Genomic DNA, 25,943 nt, shown 5'->3' with positions numbered 1-25,943 from the left:
CAACAAGACTACAAAAGTGTGGAAAGGATTCCAGGAACTCAATTAAGAATAATGCTTTACCCCAGGGCTAGCAACTGTAAGGAGATATTACTCCCCTACATCTGATGGCATAAGCCATTGAGAGAATGGCTACTCAAACCTGGAGAAGGGAACCTGGCAGGATCCATAGCTTCTGGGTGAAACTAGGACCAGCCAACCTACTATTATCTACCAGGTAGAACCCCCAAAGAACAAATGTCCTGACTTCACTCTCCAGGGAGATTTCCATTGGCTGAACATAGCCAGATGCCAGAGGGCAAAAGAACTCTGATGCAGTCCAGATAGGTCAGTCCCCTGGGGCACAGAAACGGTAGAGAAGAATAAGGAGTGAATTTGGAGAGCAAATGGAAAATGTCCAATATAGTACTCCTTTGAGGCAGTTAACAGAAAGTCTAACTCAAGCTTGTCTAAGCAAACAAGGGAATTTATTGAGTTACGTATCTGAAAACTATAGGAGTACCTCTATCTTCAGGCCCAGCTTCACCAAGCATCTCACAGCATCTCAAAGGATGTCACTGAGACTCAGTATCTTTCCATCTCTCATCTCTACACTCTTCCGTGTAGACTTTATTCAAAGTGGAAAGATATCTAACAGCAGTTTCAGGTTGAAGTCCAGAAGAAAAAAAAAACAGTAAAAGAATAATAAAATAAGTAAGGTAAAAAATACAAGGTTCTTTCAACAGTTTAATCAGTTCCTGGGTTTGATTCTCACTGGCTTAAATCAAGTCACCTGCTCAATCCTAAACCAATAAATTTAATCAAAGAAACAAAATATGATGATTGGCCTGTACTGAATCACATGCCTCTCCTTAGACTCAATAGTGTAGGCCATGCAAAGCCCAAGGACAGAGGTGGCGAAAAGGTGGGCACTGTTAAAATTAGGAAAAATGAATGCTAGGCAGCCAAAAGACCACAAATGACTACTAAGGTCTATTTGATAATCCAGTTCTCTTCTCAATTCCAATTGTCATGATGTTCAGGAATATATGAATCTACCAGTTTGGGCTGACCAAGTAACAGTAGAAAAATACAGTAACAACTTCCACCTTTCTTTTAATTTCCACATTTTATGCCAAAAGGCCATGACACATTTATTTATATGTATATACTGATATCTGTGTAACTATGTATACAAAACTTCCCATTATGCAGTAATTTGATTTGTTGTGCTGTTAAACATTTATATTAGCTTTCTGGATCTATAAGCACTATGCACACCATAAGCCTTCTCTTGAGGTTGCTAATTCCTGAAAAAGAGAAGCCATTTCTCTTTTGTTAGTTTAATTTTCTTCCCAAACTATTGGCACAGGAGGATGAATTAATGAGTCCCTTTGGTGTTAATGAGAAAATTATACTTTGGAGTATTTTTCTCTAAAAAGGAAGTATTTTTTTCCAACAAAAATGGTATTTTTGTTGATATTTTTCAAACCAAAATATCACACTGTCACAGAAATTTAAAGATGAAAAGATAGGAATCTTTTTAGGAACTGAGAATCAACAAAGTTCAAGTAACCTAAAAATAGGTAGCATTTCAAACTCCAATATTGAAGGAATGAAAGTCTATGTCCCAGAGAAATTACTGTATCATAAGGTAATACAAGTAGATGTTCTCTCTTTTAACTTGCAATCCATAGTGAATTTTATCACTTGAGTGGCAAGGGACTCTTAAGGCTGTGCCTAGGTGTGTGTTCCCCTTAAGTCATCCTGTTTAGGGTAGACAAAGGATTCAGTTTTCTCAGATCACATTGATAGGGTAAATGGAATTTTTTATTACATCTGTGTATTTGCTGATAAGACAAAATTAAGAATGCACGTATTTAATCATCATATCTCCTCTAAAATGAGAAAAACATTTATTTTTACTGATCTACTGTGCTTTTTTACCCTTCATCTCAATTATGAACTATATATTAGTTTTTAAATTGCTTACCTACACAAAGTACATTAGCTTCTCATAGGTTTGTAGTCTGCCTTCATGTTTATTCCTTTACAGAAATGAGCACATCTCTAAAATTATCCAGTAACAAATCTAACGCTAGATGCTTAGCAAAGCAAGTGGGGAACAGGAAATCATTTTCTTTCAGCCTGTTTAACAAGAAACAAACTGAGATGTACCTAAGGGAAAACTCAGTACTATTTAAGATTGCTTTCCCTTTGTCTCCTTCCTCCTCCCTGGTTGTTACTGAGCTGGGGGACTTACATAATGACATTATGACATCCAGGTAGAAGGGTTATCCACTTTGGATTTTAAATGGTCTCACTTTTGAAAGCTGATATCCTTGGAGATCATGTTTCCCCACTGTGCTGATAATTCACTGAGATGTGGAAGCATCCTCTTCTGATCTTGCACCATCTTCCTTAGTGGTGTTCTCATCCCACTGAGAGACTCATAAACTTCCTGCAACTCTGCTGAGTCTTTCTTTCTCACCTATTTGCAGTGCCCTTTTGTTCTTGTGGACACCGAGAAATGTTGACTGCTTTTTTTATATACATCTTGCACCACAAAGGTCTTAGGGATGTCAGCAAACACTTGCTATGCCATACCAGACTCCCAGCATTCTCTGCTCCTTTACTCCCCAGTTGCTATGATGTGGTAAAGCTCAGTAAACCTACCAAAATCCCAGAGAGAAATGGTGGATCATAGAGAGGCAACCCATCAGAGGAAGAGGAAGAGAAGGGATTCACCACCACTCTGTCCTCTCCCAATATGGGCCCCAGAATTCATTCCAAGGGAGAAATATTCATAGAAAATGCCAAAGCTTTCTTGCCTTACCTATATTTCTATTCCCACTGTAAAGTTTTATACATATTTATAATAGCTGCTTTAAAAGTCCTTCTCTGCTAATTCCATCATCTCTGCATTTCTAGGTCTGTTTCTATTGATGGATTTTTCACCTGGCTATGAGTCACATTTTCATGCTTCTTTGTATGTCTAGTAATTTTTAATGGAAATTGATTGATTTATGTTTCATTAAAAGGAGTTGAGTTTTGTTATGACAGTCAATTAATTCACTCAGAGATTAACTTGATCGTTTTGAAGTTCCTTTTTCAACTTTGTTAAGGCAGGTCTATCACAGACTTTACTCTAGGGCTAGTTTTTCTTGCCCCTAATTTTTTATGAGTAAAATTATAAGTATATCCTTTGGGAGATTCTCTATTGAATTCCCTGAGTGTCAAAAGGCCTTTCCACCCTAGATGGTCAGAACTCAAGCACCTACGAACCCTGTAAAACTCTGATGGTTTTCAGCTTACAGGTTCCCTGTACTTGTTCTTTTTCTGGTAGTTGTTCTTTGTCTAGCCTTGTAGAGTCTCACCCTATATATATGTACACCTTAGTATTCAATCAAATACTCAAAGGGATATCTATGCAAATTTATAGAGTTCTTTGCCTGCTTAGCTCCCTCCTTTTTGGTCCTCTGTCCCATAAATTCCAGTTGCTTAATCCTTCCTGAACTCTCATATCTGTCTTCTCAGCAGGACTGCCACACTCTGTGTTCACCTCTGTGCTTTACTATCCAGTAAGTGCCTCCAGCCAGATAAACTAAGTAATTGTAGGACACAACTAGCTTAATTCCCTTCTCTCAGACACTGCAGCCCTGCATTGCCTGTTGTACAATCTCTGAAAACATTTATTTCATGTATTTTGTCCAGTTTTTGGGGGCAAGGGGCTGTTTATTATGGAAGGGCTAGTCTGGCACCAATTAATCTGTCATAGCTGCAATTAAATATCAAACATTTGATTTTCTCCATTTATACTATTATCAAAAATCCTTAAAATAATGAATATCTATCTATGAATGTGCCCAACTGAGAAGAGAATCACCATTTAATTATTTGAATCAGGGAAAAAGACAATAATTCATAAATCATACTGTCATACCTTATCCCCAATTTCCATAAATATATGTATAGATAGATAGATAGATAGATAGATAGATAGATAGATTGCATAGTCAAATTTTATTACTACTGTAATGACTATAATCCAGATATGTGACTTAGAAAGATGTGACTAGAAGATTGATTCACAAAATAAGACAAAAGAGAAGTTACTGGGAGAGAGGAAGAAGACGGGAAGTAAAAATGGCTTCTTGGAGAACAAAGGAAAAACAACTTCCTGGAGAACAAAGAAGGGATTAACTTCTCCTCTTTTCTAATAAAATTGAAGAGTTTCAGACTTTAATAATATAGGAGATTGCAGTCAATGACAGGATAGGGAGCTAGGAGTTGCTTACTGCATGGCCTTGGGAAAATAAATAATAATGCACCAGAAGAGGGCAAATAGAAGCTCAAGTGAGAAAGATCTAGAGCATTTTCATTTCCCGCTAGAACTTGAGATGTGATGTGATAAGGCTAGCCTTAGGAAAAAAGTATGTCACATGCCCCAGGTGAACATAGGTCTTACATTAATCTTAGAAGAAACTGAAATGAACACTTAAGATAGTTTCAGGAAATTTTGGAGGGTGTACAACCTAAATGGATAAGGAAGTCAAAAAGTCTCATATATGAGTTCTGAGATGAAGGCGTCAATGTTTGAAAAAGACAAATAGGTTTGTAAATACGAGATTGCCCAGAAAAGTTCAGCAGCTATTTCATTTCACATATATTTCATTCAATATGCTAACATTCTACTTAGTATTTCTTACATAAAACGTATTTTTGTTGAATCTTCTTAATAGAATCTATCATAAGAAACTTGCTCACAATTCCATTCTCTCTCTTCATAAACACTGGGATAGGGGATTATGTGAACTCAGAATATTCCAAAAAACTAGTTTCCTAGTAAATGATATAAAGATTTCGTTGACTCTATGCCACTAATTCTGAGAGTCCTACAGGCATTCTTTTGTTATATAGTTATCCTTAATAAGTTATCCTTAATATGGCCAGAAATAAAAGCCAATGCGTGGAAATATTTTATTATATAGTGATAACCAATGTGATGGTTATTGTTATTACTTGTTATTGTAAAATTATACTGTATTATTGTGAATTTTCTTTTTCTCCAAATCTTTACATTCTAACAAGGGTACTAGTTCTTTTATCTGTGAAACTGATAAAAGAAAAATAATTCACTTTTCCTTCATATCTAAATCCACAGGTATAGAGTTAAGGAAGATCCAACAGGATAAAAGTAAAACATCCCCAATAACCATTCATGCAATCTTTTTCCAATTAGGATGTTTCTGTGACTTGTTCATCACTGAATTCCCAGCACCTAGATGTGCCTGGCACAAGTAGATATTCAATAAAGATTAGGTGAATAAATGAATTACAGTTCTCGTATTCATGCTAGTCACCACGATGACAATGTAAATGAAAACAATAAATTCTGGATTATCAACTAATTAAAGGCCTGTCACAGAAAAATAGCAACAACAACAAAAAAAAACTTTCCCAACATGATGGTGTTTGGTTTCGTTTGAGATTGTTGGGGAAGGAGTTGAAAGTGGCCACAGAAATGGACATGAACTGGTTACCAGCAAAACCCTAGGCTACGAGGGTCATATAGCTCAAAGGGAAGTCACCTGGAATCAATGACTCATGCAAAATTGGAGATAATTTTTTTACTCAATGCTCAACATGGAAGTTATTTTGCAGAAATAACCGTGGTAGATAAGAAATATCCATAAGTTCTAGATCTTGGAAATAGCAAAATAAAAGCTTCCCTTGATAACTGAAATTAAGGCAATTTCAAAACAAAGGACATTTCATGTGTGAAATGTGTACAATTCATATTATAACGTGATTCAAGTAAGAAGTGATGATTCAGCTCAGAAAGACACTGGCTGTGGACCAGGGTGGAACCCAGTAAACAATGCAGAATTTCTAAACATTCCTAGTCCCTTGAGCTGTTCTTCATATAACATGGTCTCCAGATGATTTGCCATCATGGGTTGTACTGCTTCAAATGAGCTTCATTGTCTTAAAATGTGCCACTAAAGTACAACACAATTGTGATGGTTAATTTCATATGTCAACTTGGCTCAGCAATGGTGTCCAGATATGTGGTCAAACATTATTCTGGATGTTTCTGTGAGGGATTTTAGGATGAGATTAATATTTAAATTGGTGGCTTTTGAGTAAAGCAGAATGCCCTCCATAATGTGGGTGGGTTTCATTCAATCAGTTGAAGCCTGAACAGAAAAATAGACCCATCTCCCTGGAGCAAGAGGGAATTCTGCCAGCAGATGACCTTCAGATTTGAACTGCAAAATCAGCTCTTCCTGGGTCTCCAGCCTACCAGCCCACACTGCAGACTTTGGATTTGCCAGCTTCCATAATCACATGAACCAATTCCCTAAATCTCTCCATGCACGCACACACAAACACACACACATACACACGCATCCTACTGGTTATGTTCCTCTGGAGAACACAGATTAATATAACAAGTATGTACATATTTGTTCTACATGCACAGAACATCACAGAAAGATTGTTCCAGTCACAGGTACAATGAAATCAACAACAATTAACACAAGATAAAAGACAAAAACCAAATGTAAATCTGGGAGAAGAAAAATAAAATTACATTTACTTTTTTAGCTGTCACATGGTTTAACTCACATTTGAGCTCAAAGAAAAAAAAATGTCTTTAAGGTTAAAAAAAAAAAAAAAAACATTTGTTTCTGAAGTATCTAATTACCATGATCCCTGCACCTGTCCAGAAAGCACTTCTATTCCAGGTTGAACCAACAATATGGCCTACTTTTTTGGAATACTACCTTTTGTCTGTTGCTATAACTTCCAAATGACATGTGTGTTTTTTTTCCATAACTATTTCCCAATCCAAGACGTGGTCCCATTGCCCAGAACTAGAATTTACTTCCAGATCCTTCCATACAACCTGGTTAATTAAGCTTTGCTCAGCTATATGTGACATATGTGTCATCCCTTACTTTGAGTGTGATAGCTACATGTCAATATTTGTACATTGTCATTCATCCATTCAAACATGTTTACTTAGTACCTGTTATGTACTGTTATGTACCTGCCGATACTGAGCTAGTTATTGAGCACAGAGTCATGAACAAGACAGATATGGCCCTGCCTTCACGGATCTTATATTTAGTGGAAGACAGATAATAAGGAAATAAATTATAACTGTTATGATGGAAATAAATGGAGAGCTGTGAAAGAGAAGAGGTCACCTTTAAGCTAAGACCTGAAGATAAAAAGAAAAGAAAATTGAGAGAAGAGCATACCAGAAAACAGCAAGTATAAAAGCTCTGAAGTGGGGAAAACTTGGAGTACTTAGAAAGTATCAGAAAATCTATTTAGTTGAATCCTGATGACTGATGTTAAAAATGCAGTAAGATACATACATACCAGATCATAAAGGGGTTTATGGTGAATTTACTAGGAAGGATCAAAGCATAATGCACAAGAATTACCATGGTGCAAGTGGCTACAAGCAGAAGAGAATGTGTGTGTGTGAGACTGCAGAGTTTGAAAAACATACACTTCCAGAGTGAATACAGTACAGTCATAGAGAAGAATGGTTAGAATATGATTATAACATAAGCTGAAACATAATCAATGATATTGAAACCTGCCTGAAGAAGTAATCTGTTAACAAGTCTAAAATATTCTTTAAAGGTACCTCTCCAGCCATCTGTTACCATGTGTATGGCGGGGTGGGAGGGGTGGGGAATTAATACATTGAGTTCTCACTATCTTCCTGTTACTGCTTCAACAATGGTAGCTTGTATATTGGGCTTCCACTTAAAAAAATTTCTGAAAGCTTCAAAAAGAGCAATTTTATATATATATATGTATGTATACATATATACTTATATATATGTATATGTATATATGTGTGTGTATACGTATATATATATATATACATATATATATATATATATATATATAAAATCCTGAAGCAACTCCCGTTCCACTAAGAGTAAAAGCCTCCAATAGCCTACAAACCTTGTACTTCCATGCTTACTCTGTCCTGCCACACTGTCTTCCTTGCTGCTCCCTAATACACCAAGTTCCTTTGTGCTGGCTGTTCCCTCTGCCTGGAACTCTTTCCTCTCAAATAGGCTGACTCCTTCATCTCCTTCAAGTCTTTGCTCAAATGCCATCTTCTCAATGAGACCTGCTTTGACCATATTATTTTGAAACTACTACACTCATCTCTCAGCACTAATGCCTCTTACCCTGATTTACTTCTTTTTCCATAGGGTTTGTCACCTTCTAATATACTATTTCATTTACTTATTATGTTTATTGCTCATTGCCTGTCTACCTCCACCAGAATGAAAGGTCCCGAAGGCAGGAATCTTGGTGTATTTTTTTGCTATTTCTTCTGAAACAGTGTCTAACCCTCAAAAAATATTTGCTCAATAAATTAATTCATTCATAAATTAATTGCATTTGGAAATTTGACTACTCTCTGTCTACCAATAATCAAATGTCACATCTAAAGTGAGTAGGATCAAAGTTAAATCTTTACCCAAATATGCTGGATCTTCCAATGGATTTCATTAAGGAGGGCAATATACTAAATCAATTACATATTTCTAGAATCTGAAATTCTCCTTTGGTGCTGCCATCAACAGAATAAAAAGGAGTTACTGTTTAATAATTAAAAGATGATCAATCAGTCTTTTTCAAAAAAAAAGTCCAAATTGCATTAAAAATGGGTATCAGACCAATCCAGAATGTAGTAACAAGGAATACTATTTATTTAGCATCAATTAAACTGTAAATTTTTCTTGGTTATAATCATAACATGTTCCCTGGCATAGTATTCTGAGACACTGCCACAAAATAAGAATCTAGGAAGTGTGTATGCTTGCGTCTTTGTAGCAGTTATGACAAAATACCTGATGATAAGTACACTGAGCTATTCCATGTCAGCATCTTTCAACTGTATTGTTTTCCAAAAATCGTGATAGATTTCTTCCAAAATATCCTCATTCTATTTCCAAGTCCTTTATGTAAACAAAGAAAAACAAGGGGAAAAATGGCTGGCTGAGAATCGCACTGCAGATGGCCCACTGCGTGTGGCCAAGCATTGCACAGTTCGGGAACTGCCTCATCTCTGGAAGTACATCACACATGGATTATGATGTAAGTGCACCAACAACACCACCCTTGCCCTGCCCTACAGTTGGGTCTGTTCAGAACTAACTGGCTTAGATTAGAACTGAAATCAGTGATCTTTCCTCTTGGAAAAAGTAATTCAAAATTACCGAGCTAATCAATCCTAGACTATGAAATATGAACTGATTTACATTAAAACACTATCCTCAAAACATTTACAAGTAACTAAAAAATGGAGGTGTTAAAAACACAACTATCCTAAAATGACTGTATGACAGGTTGCAATTCCCATCCTTGAATCCTTGTTTAGTTGGCAGTAGGTTTCCTGGTAAAGGGCAGAAAATTTGACACCCACAATGATCTTATTGCTCCCTCAAGTGGACAAATATGACACTGACAATGCGTTTCTTCTTGAGGTGTTGGGTCTGCGATATGAAAAATAAAGACTATTGGATAAATGAAGATGTACCAATCCTTATCAGAAGAGCTCACAGTTTGAATTATTTATTTAATAATGAGGATAGATTTTTGGCTGATACAGCCATACTTTCCATTTAGTATTCCTATTCTTCTCTGAGTCAATTCAGGTGAGTCTGAATAGAACTTTGAACAGAAGAAGGCTAACTACCTTATTTGTTAGCAAATCTGTAATCAAAACCTCTTGCACCATGTGTTTATGAATGAAATTAAGTGATCTGATTTTAGGAAAAATGGTTCAAGGCTATCTCTAGATGTTAGCGTAATAATAAATATTTTTAAAATAAGTTCCATACATATATACTTACAAACGATATCCTTAAAGAGCATGGTTTCAGCTGATCCTCTAAACCATATGGCATGGTAGAAAGAGTGCTACATATACAGTAAGATAATGTGGATTCTAAAGTTCGTTTTTGAACAAGTTATTAACCTTCCCATATTGGTTTCTTCATTTTTAAAATGGCAGAGTAGAAAGAGCAGAGGCACTAATTGGTGGCTTCTTAGTGCAATAGTCAAGATTTTTTTGGTTCCAAACCATAAATTTACTCAAGCTAGCTTAAGCAACCAAAAGGGATTTTTTTTTAAGAAAAAAAGGAGGAGGGAAAAAAATGCTGAAAAATTAAAGGGAGGAGTATTAACATACCCCTGGGGTTTTAATCAGTTCTATCCACTCCTTCCTGATACACACATCCCATCCTTAAACCCCATATGAGGATGAGGCTTTGTTGAAATTCTTCACATTAGAGTCAAGAACCAGAAAGATCCTGTCTACAAATATTTTTTATAAAGTCATAGATTATCTGTGTACGTCCTTCCCGAGTGGTAATACACAAGTTTCTGAGATCCAGATAGACTATCTTTTGCATATAGTGTCATTAGCAGCTGGACGTATTATTTTGGGAAACTTGGGAAATCCAAGAAAAGCTATTTTGAGATATGCTGCTTCTGCCCCTGCTTTATGTGGCTACCTTGATTCAGCTGTTTGTGTTCTTTGCTAAATAAATGAGGCATTTAATCTGTGTGTGTGTGTGTGTGTGTGTGTGTGTGTGTGTGTGTGTGTTCACACAGAGGAGATGGGGGGTCTTTTCTCACCGATCTAAAACTTACTTGAAATGACATGCTTACATAACTTGTATGTCCATAACTAAAATGCTTCTACCTACCTCACTTTTACACTTGCAGTCTCCAGAATCCTCTTACTTTTTCATCTCTCTCTCCTTTAATTATATTGCTCCCTCCTCTTGAAATACACAAACTCATCTCCTCCTCTCCTCTCTTACCCCCATCAATTTCCACTACCTCATCCCCCATAAAAAAAGGGATCTAAGCAGACACTTAGTAGGTGTCTACAATAATAGTACTTACCACTAGGCCCTATTTGTTTCTTCTTATGTCTGCTCCTCTACTGGACTTGTGCTGCTCAAGAATCAAGTGTTTTTCTCATCTTTACATTTCCAGAGCCTAGAAAAGATGTACATTTGTTTGTTTAGAAATGGAATTTGACAGCACAATAAAATAGTCCCAGGATCCAGGCACCACTTCATGTGTGCTTTGGCCTCTCTTCCTTCCCATATATTCACTTAATTTTTCATGCTGCTTAATTTGGAAAAGTTATTTAGAAAAGACTTTATAAAGGTCAAACAAGTAAACAAAAAATTACAGCAAGAAGTGAAAAAAAGGTGTGTTCTTTCTACATCCACTTTGAGAAGCCCCATATGTGGGACTAGTTTCTCAAACGTGAGAAGCAAAACGTTTCCTCACTTTCTTTCCTCACCCCTCTTGTCCTACCTCAAAGATTGGGTGCTCTGTCCCCCTCAAAGTCCAAGGGCATTTGGGAAGTAAAGAACAAGGTTGCCCCTGGGACTTAACTACCGTGACTACCTCAGTTTAGGGCTATCACTAACCACAGATTTAAAAAAATATCCCAGCCTGAGTGTTGATTACACCTGCTTGAAGTTTATTTTTTTCTGTTACTACTGTGTATACAACATGTAATAAATGTCACTCAATGAATGCTGCTTACCCTATAAAAGCAGCTACTTTCTTTTATTGTCATGGCCATACCACCGCAATTTTAGATGTGGGGTGGTTGGAGGTTACCCTGGTGTTAGAATTAGGAAGAAGAGTAGACATGTCCCGTAGTGATGAAGGCATATGCTACTCAAGAATGGCTTCACAGGGTAGCATTCTCAGGGCAGGTAAGTGCCACTGTCCAGCATCTGGTTCTCAGACACTGAGCTTCTTAGTCCCTTCAGAGATAATCAGATCCCTCATAGCAGATCATCTGTAAGTAAAATTATATATTTTATTTACCAGAATGTCTCTATAGTTCATTTTTAGTAGTCTGCTTTTCTTTTCAGTGACAGCACTCTCTTTCCTAATAAAAGCTATTCTCTATGGTTATAGTTTAACAAAAATTCAATTGGTACCATTGATTAAACCTTCCTGATGTGTTATGTGGCTTGAAATTTATCTTTTACACTTACATTCTTCTTTGCTGCATTTTCTCAAGTCTCAGTAAACTGTTCACTTATTTGCCAGGATTTTTCACAAAATAGTGTGGCAGCAAACGCTATATTTTGGGCTGGGTCTTCTATCCAGGTGCTGAAACAGTGAAGGGCAAATTGATCTCCCCAAAGACACATCGCTGGAGAAGGAGCAGAATAACTACTACCACTTATTTTTGTTCAAGAAGACTATGCTAAACTACATATCATTAAGTGGTACAGATTTTCATATTTTGAAATAAAACAAATTTATATTGAAATAAAACTTACTCTCAGAACCAGAGTTAGTCCTTCGATATAATAAAAATACTCTCTCCAGCAACTCTGCCTGCAAAGATCTATTACGACCAAATTGGAACCCTAACTCTAGCTTTTACCAGCTAGAAAACATGGAGCAATTTATTGAAACTCTCTGGGCCTGTTTCCTCAGTCTCTAAAATGAAAGTATATGAGATACAGCGGTTAGGTTTTCGAGCCAATAATTAACGGGGGTTGGAGGGGAGGCGTGGAGCCTAAGTCACAATTACCTTTGAAAATAACTTGAATTACCCATAAATACAGTGTATTGACTTTACTGTACACATCATATAGTAAATCTTATGGGCACTAAATTTTGAGAAACCACTTAAACTAAAATATTAAAAAGAAAGTATATATGCATGCGTTTAGGCATTAAAGCCATTCTGGTTTTAAGTTAACCCTAAAATAACCGTGAATGGGTTATGGATGGAGAACACAATTCCAGTGCTTAGTAAATGTTACTGTCCTTTCTTTCTTTCTTTTGCCCTTTATCCTACCAGGAAATCTCCCCAAGCAGTCGTTTTAGTGTGGTTATCTCTGAGACGTAGGTAGTGACTTATCCAGCGAGTACTTTGAGTGAAGAACGTTTGTAACTCTTTTATAGAGTTCTCACCTGTTTGGGGCACTAGCACTTACTCGCGTCTCACCAAACTAAAGGATGAATTGTTTACCCTAGATTAGTGCTCGGGCCATTGCATGTAATAATAACACATTTTTTAAAAGTAAACTTCTCACACACATCACTAGTGCAGAACGGTAGTCAACCCTTAGCTCAGGAAAGCTTAGCCCACCCCTTCCGGCTTCCGTAGTCTCACTCAATTTCGCGAGACCTAGGCGGAGCTCCGCCGCGCCGCCGCCAGGCCACCCCGGAACACTTCCGGGAGGCCACGCCAAGGGACTGTTATGTGTGCTTCCGGCGGCTCCAAGGCTGCTTGCAGGCAGCCTTCGCGACCACCAGTCTAAAGTAGTGGGTACGGAACCGGGGGACTAGGAGCCCAATGGTCTTTGAGCCCCGCAATCTCTAACCATGGACCGGGACCTTCTGCGGCAGTCACTGAATTACCATGGGCCGTCATTGCTCTCCATGCTCCGGAGTGAACAGCAGGACAGTCCACACTTCCGGAGCCTCCTAGGGTCGGCGGCCGAACCTGCCCGGGCCCCGCCGCCCCAGCAGCAGTTACAGAGCAGGTAATTGGACCGCGGCGCGGCTGCAAGACGGGGGAGGGGATGCAGCTCCGGCTCCGCTACTGCAGCGGGTGGTGAGTCCATAAGGAGCCGAGCCGTGGCCGTGAGCACGTGACGACTGCGGCGCTGGTACGGAGGGTTGGATGGAAGAGGGTCCGCGCTCCTAGTGTGACGGCAATGCGGGGTGCGGGCTGAACTTTTTGTCTGGTAATTGCTTGGAAAAGGCGCGGATTTTTTAACTAAAATCACTTGGGCTTTCGTATCTGGGGCTGCAGGCGTCACTCTTCAAGGTCCCCCGCCCTCCACGTATGGGCTGGCGAGTTAGGGAATCCCTGGTTAAAACTTTTTCTTCGAGTATGTACGGGCAGGAGTTTAGGATGAACCCGAATGGGCGATGAAAGCTTTCAGCAGAAACTTGAACATACTAAAAGATTTTGCAAATAAACCAGTTTTCATCAATTTCATAAGTTTTCATAAAATTGGTGTCTTTTTTTAGAAAAGAGAAGAGAGTTGACAACGTTGAAATACAAAAATTCATTTCCAAAAAAGCGGATCTGCTTTTTGCACTTTCCTGGAAATCAGATGCACCTACAACTTCTGAAGTTAATGAAGACAGTGAAGGTGAGTTGTGTCTGAAAATCGTTTGATTGCGCTTGGTTTATCAGTACTTCAAATACAGTCGAACACAAAACTATTGTAATTTTGTTAATTATTTTTTTCAGATCATTATGCAATCATGCCACCTTTAGAGCAATTCATGGAAATACCTAGTATGGATCAGAGAGAACTGTTTTTCCGAGATATTGAGCGTGGCGATATAGTGATTGGAAGAATTAGCTCCATTCGGGAATTTGGGTTTTTCATGGTGTTGATTTGTTTAGGAAGTGGCATCATGAGAGATATATCCCACTTAGAAATCACAGTAAGTTACTCATTTCTCAGTTATTTGATTGCTTCTGTTTTTGATAGTCATCTCAATGCAAGAATTATGTTTTTGCATCCAATTCTGTTTAAGTGTACACTGCTGACAGTTTTGAGAATTAAATAAGTATTAATTGGAAAAAAATAAAGTACTTTTCTTTCTAAAAAAATTATTAACAGTGATAGAATTTCTCCTCCATTTCTGTTTTTGGGGGGTTTTTTGGATGGGGGGTGGGGTCCTTTTTCAAACGTTCAAAGAGATATCAGTGGGTATGTTGAGATTGATTTGTATTCCAGGCTTATTTTTTCTAGCTGAACATGTTCTTATTTATTTAGTATTTGACAATAGATACTTCAGTGTATATAATTTAGGAATACATTCCTGACCTATTTATATATTTAGAGTAATTAAATGTGATTTGTACATTATAGTGAGATACTATGCCCAAGATGAATCGTCCTGAATTTGCAATGATGTGTCACTTCAAAAGGTTTGATATTTGCTGTCAAACAAGGCAGATAGAAATCAAAGAAAAGCTAAAGGTATCACATACTGGATAACAGACAAACTTTGGAGAGTTCACATTTCATTTTCATTGTAATTCTCATACTTACTGGACAAATTTTAGTTTTATTTTTAACAAGTGCAAAATATCTTTTGTTTCATAATCCATACTTATATTTGGTTCCTAAAACTAAATGCAAATTTCATGGGATTTTAGTTTTTGAACTGAACTGAACCAGAAAACTTGTTTTATTGTTTGGGTACAGAAATTACTTAAATTGAAATCCTTATTTAAATTTAGACTTTAGGGTGCTGGTTGATTTTTTTGTTTGTTTGTTTATGTCAATTATTAATTACTTATACTGAACAACGAGGATAAAAGAAGACTCTTATCACCAAAGAATGGAACAGCTGTTGTTTTAAAATACTTCTCATTGCAGGCTCTTTGCCCATTAAGAGATGTGCCTTCTCACAGTAACCACGGGGATCCTTTATCGTATTACCAAACTGGTGATATCATTCGAGGTGATCAATTTCATCATATTAGTAAAAAAGTAACAGTTGTCAGATTTTTGTTTTTATTAATTTTGAAAATATAGTTTAATGAGAATAATGTTTTGAAAAGGTTTTGTTTGTTTAGGGGGAGGGGTTATTTGTATTTTCTTGTTAACTTGGTTTTCTTATTTTTTTAAGCTGGAATCAAAGATATTGACAGATACCATGAAAAGCTTGCAGTATCTCTATATGGCTCATCTCTTCCACCACACCTATCTGGTATTAAATTAGGTGTAATTAGTTCTGAAGAGCTTCCTTTGTATTACAGGTAAATTATCCACATTATGTCAATAGCAGTTAATTGCAAAATAGTTTAACAAAAAAATACCAAATTTTGTCTATCTTCTGACAAAGTAGAATTTTAAATTATTTCCAAAGTATGCTCATTGTAGTTTTATAACTCTTAAATTTCTTCAAATTTGATAAAAAGAATTAAGTCATGATACTGCCACACTTGCACGTACAAAAATGGTATGAGTTTTTAAACCCCATGTGATAATGTTATTTTTAATAGAAGTGGGACATGCTAATTATGTTCATCATTTTATATTTTTGTTGTTTTTTTTTTTGTTTTTTTTTTAAGGAGGAGTAATGAACTAAATAGCAATTCTTTGGAATCCTATGAAAATATCATGCAGAGTTCTTTGGGGTTTGTTAATCCAGGAGTAGTTGAATTCCTTCTAGGAAAACTAGGAATAGATGAATCTAATCCACCATCTTTAATGAGAGGCCTACAAAGGTACAGTAAATCAGTATTATTCTTTTAAGTGGTGAGGTAATGGTGCTGAGCTCAAAGCTGCGTAACTGAGGGACATATTTGACTCTCCTAAGCCTGGTGGATATGAGCTAGGTGATCCCATTTCCTTCTTGAATTGAGTTTCTTATCAGGAGTTCATGTGACCAAGTAGAGAAATATTCAGAAAATTTGTAAGAATTTTGTGTATATGCTAAAGAAAAATGGTTAAGAATAGTCATTCCTTAGAGTTCAAGAATTTTTCTTTGTAAATGGAATACAAATTTCTTGCTTGGGATTCACTCTTTCAGTGTTGAGTTTTTATCTGTCAGGCAGAATAAACTATAGTTACCAAAAAAATAACTTTTGTTTTCTTTAATAGCAAAAATTTCTCTGAAGACGACTTTGCTTCTGCATTAAGAAAGAAGCAGTCTGCATCTTGGGCTTTAAAATGGTATGAAGACTTTGTCAACAATTGCATTATCTAGTCCAAAAGGTTAGGGTAAGGGAAAGCATTCTTACATCATCAAGACCAAATTTATTTATAAATGAATTAAAATGCTTTTTTGACAAGTAGCTTTCTTATAGGTGTAAATGGTGTTATGTTGTAAACAGACTTAAGTTTTAGCCAACATTTTAAATTCTTTTCAAAAGGGATACCTGCATTTCATAAATATTTTCAAAAGGGATACCTGTATTTCATAAATATTTGTTAAACTATCCAAAGGCAGAATGCTTCTTGGGTATATGGAGAGTACCGTAGACTAAGTATTAGCCAAATTTGATTTTGCTTTAAAATTCATCCATGCTAACTTTTTGTTTGGATATTCTGTGAAATGTTTGTGATGCGTTACAAATGTCTTTTTAGTGTGAAGATTGGAGTTGATTATTTTAAGGTTGGACGCCATGTGGATGCTATGAATGAGTACAATAAGGCTCTGGAAATAGACAAACAAAATGTGGAAGCTTTGGTAGCTCGTGGAGCATTGTAAGTAGATCATGGGTTTTAAGGAATATTTACAAGGTAAATGTGTGCAAGATTTATGAATAGCTCATAAGATAAATCCCTCTAATTTTGTTTCATATCTCTAGATACGCAACAAAAGGAAGTCTGAACAAAGCAATAGAAGATTTTGAGCTTGCATTAGAAAACTGTCCAACTCACAGGAATGCAAGAAAATACCTCTGCCAGACACTTGTAGAAAGAGGAGGGCAGTAAGTGTCAAATTTTGTTTAATAGTGGAGATCTAGTATTCAGCCAACTCTATAAAATTTTGAACTTAACATAAGAAAATAGTATCTTTAATTCTTAATTCAGAATACTATTAGTTTCAATTTTGGTTGAAAATGTTTTTTAAATAGAGTCCTCTTTAAATTTTCTAGTCATATTTTCTTTCTGTATTGCTGAGGTTCTTTATAATTGGAGATATTTTAGTGTCTTGAGTTCACTGTTCTGACTATTCTCATTACATAAATATATAAATGTAAAGGTACAAGAAATTAGGTGAGTATCCTTTTCCTGGACACACACCAGAGGTTTCTGTTTTAATAGAGAAGAATTTAATTTCTAATTTACTTCATCATTTTAGTTTAATGCCAGAAATATGAATTGAGAATTCCTGTTCTTAATTATGAATAAGATTTCACTGTTACAGTGTTTATTGCTCTACTCTGTCCAATAAAATCCACAAACTCAGATTAAATGGAAGAGCAAACCATTAAGAACAAACCCTGTAAATTATGTTACTCTCCTGAGATGCTGGTATGATACTTATAAATATTTAATGACTAATAGACTAGTCTAATTTGTAAAATATTTTGAAGAAACATACTTCAAATATAATTTGCTAACAGCCTGCTTTGATAATAAAAAACAGTTTATAATAGCATCTTTTTGCTAATTTTAAAAATGAAACTCTCTCTTTCCTGTTTCATGAATTTGCCTGATCATTCTCCAGTTTGTATGATTATATCAGAATTCCAAATTAATAAGATTTTGTAATATCTGTTTTTAACTCATATGAACTTCTGCTTCAGTCCAAGTGATAGAGCATCTTTTTACTTTCTCACTAGGTAGATAGCTAGTACCTATTTAGATGTGGTTGTCTTATTACCCATGTATGATGTCTTTTTACTAAGTTAATGACAACACCATCTGTCCAGTCCCCCAAACTAGAAATGTTTATCGTCTTTGACTGGTTCCTTCCTCCCCACACCCAATCTGACACCAAGTTAATCCCATTGAAGCCATTGTTTGTTTGTTTTTTATTTGTTTTACAGTAATTACTTTTTCCTACTTTCTAAAAACTGAAAATATTTTGCAAAATCCTTTCATTTTTCTATATTCAAACTTTCTAATTCTGATTTTTCATAGCATAGACTTCTGAGCGTCATCTAATAATTATATCTACAGGCTAGTTGTGATATACATGTATGTGTTGGTATTTCCTACTTTAACAATAAGTATTCTGGGAAAATATTTCTATAGAAAGGAAAATTCTTCATAAACTAGGAAAAACCAGCCTGTATAATTCTATGCTAAATCTCAAGATTATACTGTATTTACAGAGGATATCAGTTGACCCTGTGTTTTCATGTATTATACTAAAATACCAATGCTGGACTTGCAGTATGGTTTTAGTTACTAGTAATGGATTCCTGTTTGATTTTGGATTTGGGATGTTTTGTTTTGTTTTTTTAAATTGAGACATAATTGACATATAACGTTATATTAGTTTCAGGTGCACAACATAATGGTTTAACATGTATGGCAAAGTGATTACCACAATAAGTCTGGTTAACATCCATCACCTCACAAATTAATGTTTTTTTATGGTGGTGAGAACTATTAAGATCTCTCTTAGCAGCTTTCTAATATACAACATAGTACTATTACTTACAGTCACGATGCTGTACATTACATTCCCAGGGTCTATTTATTCTTATAACTGAAAGTTTAACCCTTTTGACCACCTTCACCTCTTTTACCCACCCACTGTGCCCGCCTCTGGCAACCACCAATCTATTTCCTGTATCTGTTTTTTTGTTCTGTTTTGTGTAGCTTCTTTACTAAAGAAATAGTAGTAAAAAGCATATGATTAAGTATTGTTTAAACTGGAAAATAATTTGCAGAGCATGGTTTTTTCCTGATAAGTTTCTCATATAAGCGTCTGACCTAATATGCATATTTGAGGACTTTCTGTTTTTACAAAAAAGCTAAATCTTCCTCTCAAATTTAGGTTAGAAGAAGAAGAAAAGTTTTTAAATGCTGAAAGTTACTATAAGAAAGCTTTGGATTTGGATCAGACTTTTAAAGATGCAGAGGATGCTTTGCAGAAGCTTCATAAATATATGCAGGTGATTCTTTATTTCCTCTTAGAAATTTAGTGTTATTTGAAATTAATGCCAAATTTAACTTTGTTCCACGGAAAATGATTCTAGATTACTTAAGGCATGAAAAATTTTTTTCTAGATACGGCTTTTCCTAATTGGGTTTGACAATGCTTCATAGTGTCTGGTTTTTATTAGTACTCAAAAGTACAAATAGCCTTATGAGAAAATTCCGATTGCCTACATTTGGTATGTGGTTTTGAGTACTGTCCTCGTAGTAAGCTTTCCTAGTGGTTACAAAATTCAGTGATGTTACTGTAATTCAGCTAATTCTAAAGATATTTTTGAGAGATATTTTAAACTGTCTTTTCCTGTAATACTGATGATGATGTTTTCTCATGCATTTTCTTCTGAATTGGACCACTGCTGCTGTGTCTGTGACATCTGGTGCTGCTCATCCCCATCCTCAAACTGGAAAATGATTTCTTATGTAATCATGCGTCCAACTGGGCTGTGCTATTTTTTAAATGGTTTGTATTTGAACATGGTGATTCCCCCCTCAATTCACCTTAATGGAATTTCTTTATTTGAATTTTATTTATAAAATCTACGTCCTGTTTAAATTTTTGGATTTTTAAAAATCTTTATTTTCTCCCTTTCTTGCACTCTGGGTCATGGGTATCAATGCAATGGCTTCCCCTCTTTTTCATGGAATACCAACTGCAATATGGTCCTCAATACTGTTCTGGCTATTCCATGACTAATGCTGAACACCTGTATGATTAATTTTTATACATTAAAAATACTTGTTTAATGCTGGATATATGGTGATTTGGGTACACCTCCTTTGGTTTCTGGTCGGGGGGGTGAAAACTGGGTTTTGTATATTCTGCTATTTTTAACGTGTGGTTTTTTCCGATATCTGGGTTCTAAAAGAAATCTTTGGAATTAAGAGAAAAACAAGCTGAAAAGGAAGAAAAGCAGAAAACAAAGAAAATAGAAACAAGTGCAGAAAAGTTGCGTAAGCTCTTAAAAGAGGAGAAAAGGTAAACTATAATATTCAGTATTTTTGACTTAAAGCAACTACTGAGTTGAACCAAAGCTCCATATGGAGGTAAAGTAAGTAAAAATATAAAAGTATTTCAAGTCATCATCAACTGTTCTTAGCAATTATATATACCACAAATTTTTCTGGAAAAGAGATTAAAGAACATGGAAATCTAAGGCTAGAAATCTGAAGAAAAAAAAAACCTTAAAATTAAGATATATAATGTTATTTTAATTGTCTGTGTTTTAGGGAGAAAATGTTTTAGAAATAGAGCAGTGGGTCTCCACTAAGGGCGCTTTTATGCCCCAGGGACATTCTCGGTTGTCACGCTGGTGGAGTGCTACTGGCACCTAGTGGGTAGAGGTCAGGGGTGCTGCTAAACATCCTATGGTGATATTGTAGGACCCCTCCACTCCTACACTGCCACCTACCCTCCCAGCAAAATTCCAGTAGTGCTGAGGTGGAGAAACTATGCACAAGAGGTAGCCAGATATAAAACTTCAGTTCTTTCCTTTGTGTTCAGGTTGTCTTGTTTTTAAGGTAATGTTGGAAATGTCACTGTCTTTCAGAAATGGACTTGCTTACAGTGACACCTGTCGTGTACACAAGTATTTTTTTCCCAAAAGTAGTGCTTGATGGTAAAATTGGATCTTACAGTAACTAAAATTATTATAATTGCTTATCTAAGCCACAACTTTTATGAAATCTTTAAAGAGAACAAAATAGAACTAAAATCTTTATGGATAATTAAACACTGATGAGTTACTTACCTCTTTAGGCTAAAGAAGAAAAGAAGAAAATCAACTTCTTCCTCTTCAAGTGTTTCTTCTGCTGATGAATCAGTTTCTTCTTCATCATCCTCTTCCTCTTCTGGTCACAAAAGGCATAAAAAACATAAGAGGAACCGTTCGGAGTCTTCTCGAAGTTCTAAAAGGCATTCAGCTAAGGCATCCTTAGATCAGATAGATCAGAATAGGAAAGATGACTGGTTCCCAGTTCCAGCCAATACATCAGCATCTTTTCTTAACCAAAGACACGAAGTGGAAAAACTACTGGAAAAGCAGGATAGGGTACCATATCAAAAGAAACAGGTAAAAGAGAAAGATAGATGCCCTCTCTCTTCATCTTCAGTTGAAATTCCGGATGATTTTGGAGGTAGGTCTGAAGAGCCAAGAGACTTTTATAATAGTTATAAAACTCAGGCAGGTAGTAGCAAAACAGAAAAGCCATATAAAGCAGAAAGACATGTTTCCAGTAAAAGAGATTCCTCAGATTCCTTCTCTAGGAATTCAGAGGACAAGATAAAAATGTGTGGTTATAGGAAAGTCGAAAAAGACATGGAGGGAAGAAAAGAGCACTACAGGAGGTGGGAGCCAGGCTCCGGGAGGTATTCCACTTCCCCAGCAAGCTCTGACTATTCTTCGAAGTCAGTAGAAAGATACAAAAAATGTATTTATTCTGGATCACGTGATTCCAGTAGACATGAGCAAAGATATCAATTAAGTAAAAATCAAGGAGCATATGAAAGAGAGGGTAATTACGAGGAGGATGTTAAAACAGAGGTTCCAGAAGATGATGGACTAAATAGCAAAGGCCATTCAGAAAGTGAAGTTAAAAAAAATTTACCTCAAAATTTACTCAATATATTTAATCAGATAGCTGCATTTGAGAAAGAAAAAGGAAATAAGCAAAAAAATTAAAGGAATTCAGCACCATTATACTAAAGGCTCTTAAAAGTTTGTGGCCTTTTAGTCATAACAGTCCAATGCAGAAATCTCTGCTCCTAAAGTTACTTTATCTGTACAGATTGCAGAAAGCAAGTGCTTTTTAGCTATTCTCAAAAGTTTGTTTCAGTTGTAGGTCCCCTTTCACAGCTTGATTTTTAGGCTTTTCATATGTGTGTATATATATATGTTTTTATATAAATATATATATATATGTGTGTACAATATTTCTTTGATGATTTAAACTTCACTTAAAGATAATTCTTAAAGTATTGTTTCTTCATTATATTATGTTGTATGAGAATTCCTTGGATCCATCTTATCCTGCTGCTTGAAAAATATTAAATTTGTGATCTGAACACTTGGGTCATTTTCCTCAAAAATTATTTCATTCTCTTCTGTTAAAAGCTCTCAGCTTTTGAAAAAGATACATTTGAATGTTACTCAAGCACCATTTGATAGTCATCACTTGTTTAAATATTAAGTTTTTTACAAAACTTTTATTTTAAAATGGTAGACAGATTATCTGTCTGATCTAATTGGCCTCTAAAGCCTGATTCAATTAAAAATGGTTTCTGTACCAGCTTAACGAGTACCTTAGGAGTAAAGCCATGAAAAATGACTAGGGGCCCATTTTTCATTTCTATTTATTTGTCTATTATCTTTACCTTATCACTAGCAGTATAGTCTTAAGAAATTTTTTAACTTTAATGTTGGCAAGAGATAAACTATATTCCAGGCAAGAATAGATCAGTATAGAAAAGAATCCTTTTAGCAGAAACAGCAGTGGCAAGGACAGCACTATAAATCTTGTTTTCTCTAATGGAAAGAAAATTAGGAAACTGTCCTAGTATTGCAAATGTCCAGTTGGGAACACACTGGGCATGTGTTAAATAGTCTAGAGCTGCGTTTCTGTTTTTGTTCCTTGACACTGATGCTTCCCTGATGCTTCCCCTGATGCCTCCTTTCTCAGGATCTGAATAAAAGACCAGGCCAACAGAGCCTGCTTTTACTCAGAATAAATTCCAGCAACTAGAGCTGAAAAAGGAAGGGGCTTGGATTGTAAGGATCCTCCCCAAATTGTTGAAAACAGTATAGTATATTATTTGGGAGACAGAGATAAAGAGCCATAGGTGGTGAGTTTATAATGGTCTTTAGATACTCTTTTCAATTTAAGATTCTAGACACTGTAAATGACAATTGGCATTTAGTACGATCATTCATGGTGACACTGGATGAATGGGTTGGGGGATAGGTGAGTATCCATCTACAGAGGTCTAAGAGAATGATAAAGGAAGACACTTTTAGTCCTTGTTCTGTCTCACCATTCTTGCCAAGAGTAAAATATCAAACCTTATTATAACTGGGTGTATACTACTTGTGACCATCAGACTTTAGTGAGGAAGCCTTATGATATAGCTAAAATTTGTTTTGCAATGGAGCAGAGAAAGAAACTGGTCGAAAACAAAAGGTAATAGGAGGAATTGGTCAGTCACTTGAGCGCTGGTCTTTCCACCAAGAAACCCAGGAGTCCCCAGTTCTTTCTGTGTATTAGTAGCTCTGGTGTCATCTCTACATAATCCTACATAATGGTGTCTTTAAGGAGTGAAAACTCGCTTGGCAAAGCCCTTGCTTGATCTTTGGGAATTCCTGGTACAGCTTCAGAATTTTATACCATTTTTGTTTAATAAAATCTCTGAGCATTGCTATCAGCCAGCACTGATTTCCCAGATATCTTTGTGGCTTACTGTTATATTTAGGTTCCAAAAAAAAGCAGGATAGTACCTTATACAACAGTGCCCAAATTTAGAAAGTCCATCTTCCCCAGGGCTTCTTTCCTGGGACATAGTAAATTTAAGCAGCATACACAAGCCAATCTCTAAGGATGTGTTCAGGAAACCTATCACAGCAAACAAATATACTAGGGATATACTTGTCAAGAATCCCTAGTGATAACCTTCAGCATTTTTTTTCCTTAAAATCAAGTCTATAGTTTATACATACCCAGGCTGTGTCTTGGTTTCCTTAAGTAGATGACTTTCTAACAGGCTGGTGGTACTGTGACTCCCAATTTGAAGATGATGGGATTAATCCCTTGTCTGACCATTTAGCATTACTACACTGAAGTTGGAACTTAACTTTATTTAAGAGTTAATCGTGGACTAGTATGCTGGCTGGAGAACCTAACTATTCCATAAATACTGCGTTAGGCTTTGGTCAGTGACTCAGTAATAGGCAGAAGTTACTGTGCAGTTCCTATGTGTCAGGCCATGTGCAATTTATATATATTACCTGATTATTTCAGTAAACTTGCAGGTAACTTACTGTCTGTGTTACAGATGAGGAAAAAAGCATAGAGAAGTAACTCCCAAGGTCACAGCTACCCTGTCTTCATGGAACAGTATGTAATATTTCATGTTCCAAGTAATTTACAAAGTAATAGGCAGAAAATAAGAATTTTGGTAAAGTATAAGATTAATAACCATCAGTTTTTAGAGCTGATAAAACTCATATATTAGATGTTTCAGCCAAAAAATTGTTTTCCAGCTTTTTTACCCATCTTATTCATTGGACTTGGCTATGCCTGTTGCTGATTGTTTCTAAAAATAGTAATACTTTCAAATAATCAGGAAAAACAGGTTACTACAGTTACTGTCTTTTAGAAGGAACTGCAAATGACAGTTCTAAACAATGACAATTACATTTTTTTCCAGGGTTTGAAAGAGACAATAATCATTTAAGTACTTAGATTCTAATACATTTATTTGAAAACTAGTTTAATAACATTATACTCATATTCCACACTCTTCCAGGAGTTAAAAGTGTTGGGCACATGTTATAATGAAATATTAGCTAGAACACCTAATTCTATACCTGGTCCACCTCCATTATAAATTTATGTAATTCCTATTATAAATCAAATCACACCTAACTTTAAATTGTTAAATCAAGAAAGTTTTGAAAATACATTCTTTATGCTTGGTTGTCTGTATCTTGAGAGCAGAGTCTTTAACGTGTTTGACTTGTTGAAGATCAGGGTAGACTAATTCCTAAAAATTTTAAGCTGCATTTTTATTGATACAGTGTTTCTCTTTCCTATCACTTGTTTTTTTGATGAGGGGTGAGGGTGATGCTATTTTTTAGTTAAAATTTTTTAAATTACACCAAAAAAAGAAACTACCAGATTTCTCCCCCAAAAGTCTGGGAAATATGTTTCAGTAAAGAAAACCTAATTTCAGGATCGTGTAGGGGTAAAGGAGAATTTGAGTACTGTTGTAAAGTATAGTACAATGAATCTGTAGAAATTTCTTCCTGAAAGATTCTGTGATATCTTTCAGGAACAAAAAAGAATGAGTAGTTTCAAAAGTGTATAGTTTCATAGCTAGTGTGAAATAATGAAGCAAACTATTTTCTGATACAACAGACATCAAAATGACAGTGGAAAACATTTTCCCTATGTTTATGTAACCTGTAGCCTTGTTAAAATCTGCTATTACTGCTTTCCCTCTGTGTGAAGAAGATAGTAGAAAAACAGACAAAATTAAACGTTTCTGTGGCTTAT

General features: G+C 35.8%; 1 protein-coding gene and 1 long non-coding RNA gene across 3 annotated transcripts; one reads left to right on the top strand and one right to left on the bottom strand.

The window, feature by feature from the left end:
- Window positions 1-499: 499 nt before the first annotated feature.
- On the bottom strand, window positions 500-12,137 carry LOC117032199 (uncharacterized). The gene is made up of 3 exons (XR_004424699.1): window positions 12,060-12,137; window positions 10,939-11,034; window positions 500-627 (listed from the first exon to the last, which is right to left on the bottom strand). It is a non-coding gene; the product is annotated as an uncharacterized LOC117032199 (long non-coding RNA).
- A 1,102-nt stretch (window positions 12,138-13,239) lies between these two features.
- TTC14 (tetratricopeptide repeat domain 14) lies at window positions 13,240-25,917 on the top strand. 2 transcript variants are annotated; one of them, XM_033129530.1, is made up of 12 exons: window positions 13,240-13,568; window positions 14,062-14,186; window positions 14,288-14,487; window positions 15,432-15,516; window positions 15,685-15,814; window positions 16,130-16,285; window positions 16,662-16,733; window positions 17,148-17,267; window positions 17,372-17,494; window positions 19,519-19,636; window positions 20,546-20,655; window positions 21,436-25,917. In XM_033129530.1, the coding sequence occupies exons 1-12, from the start codon at window positions 13,408-13,410 to the stop codon at window positions 22,355-22,357; spliced, it is 2,322 nt and encodes a 773-aa protein (XP_032985421.1). In that variant the 5' UTR covers window positions 13,240-13,407; the 3' UTR covers window positions 22,358-25,917. The 2 variants fall into 2 exon arrangements, 1 of the variants encoding a protein (XP_032985421.1); XR_004425217.1 differs by lacking the exon at window positions 21,436-25,917 and having other exon boundaries at window positions 19,519-20,139; window positions 20,546-20,584.
- Window positions 25,918-25,943: the final 26 nt, after the last annotated feature.

Source organism: Rhinolophus ferrumequinum, chromosome 2 (assembly GCF_004115265.2).
Source record: "Rhinolophus ferrumequinum isolate MPI-CBG mRhiFer1 chromosome 2, mRhiFer1_v1.p, whole genome shotgun sequence".
NCBI classification, from domain to species: domain Eukaryota; kingdom Metazoa; phylum Chordata; class Mammalia; order Chiroptera; family Rhinolophidae; genus Rhinolophus; species Rhinolophus ferrumequinum.
The sequence above is the reverse complement of the archived record's forward strand: the minus strand, read 5'-3'. Positions and strand labels throughout refer to the sequence as shown.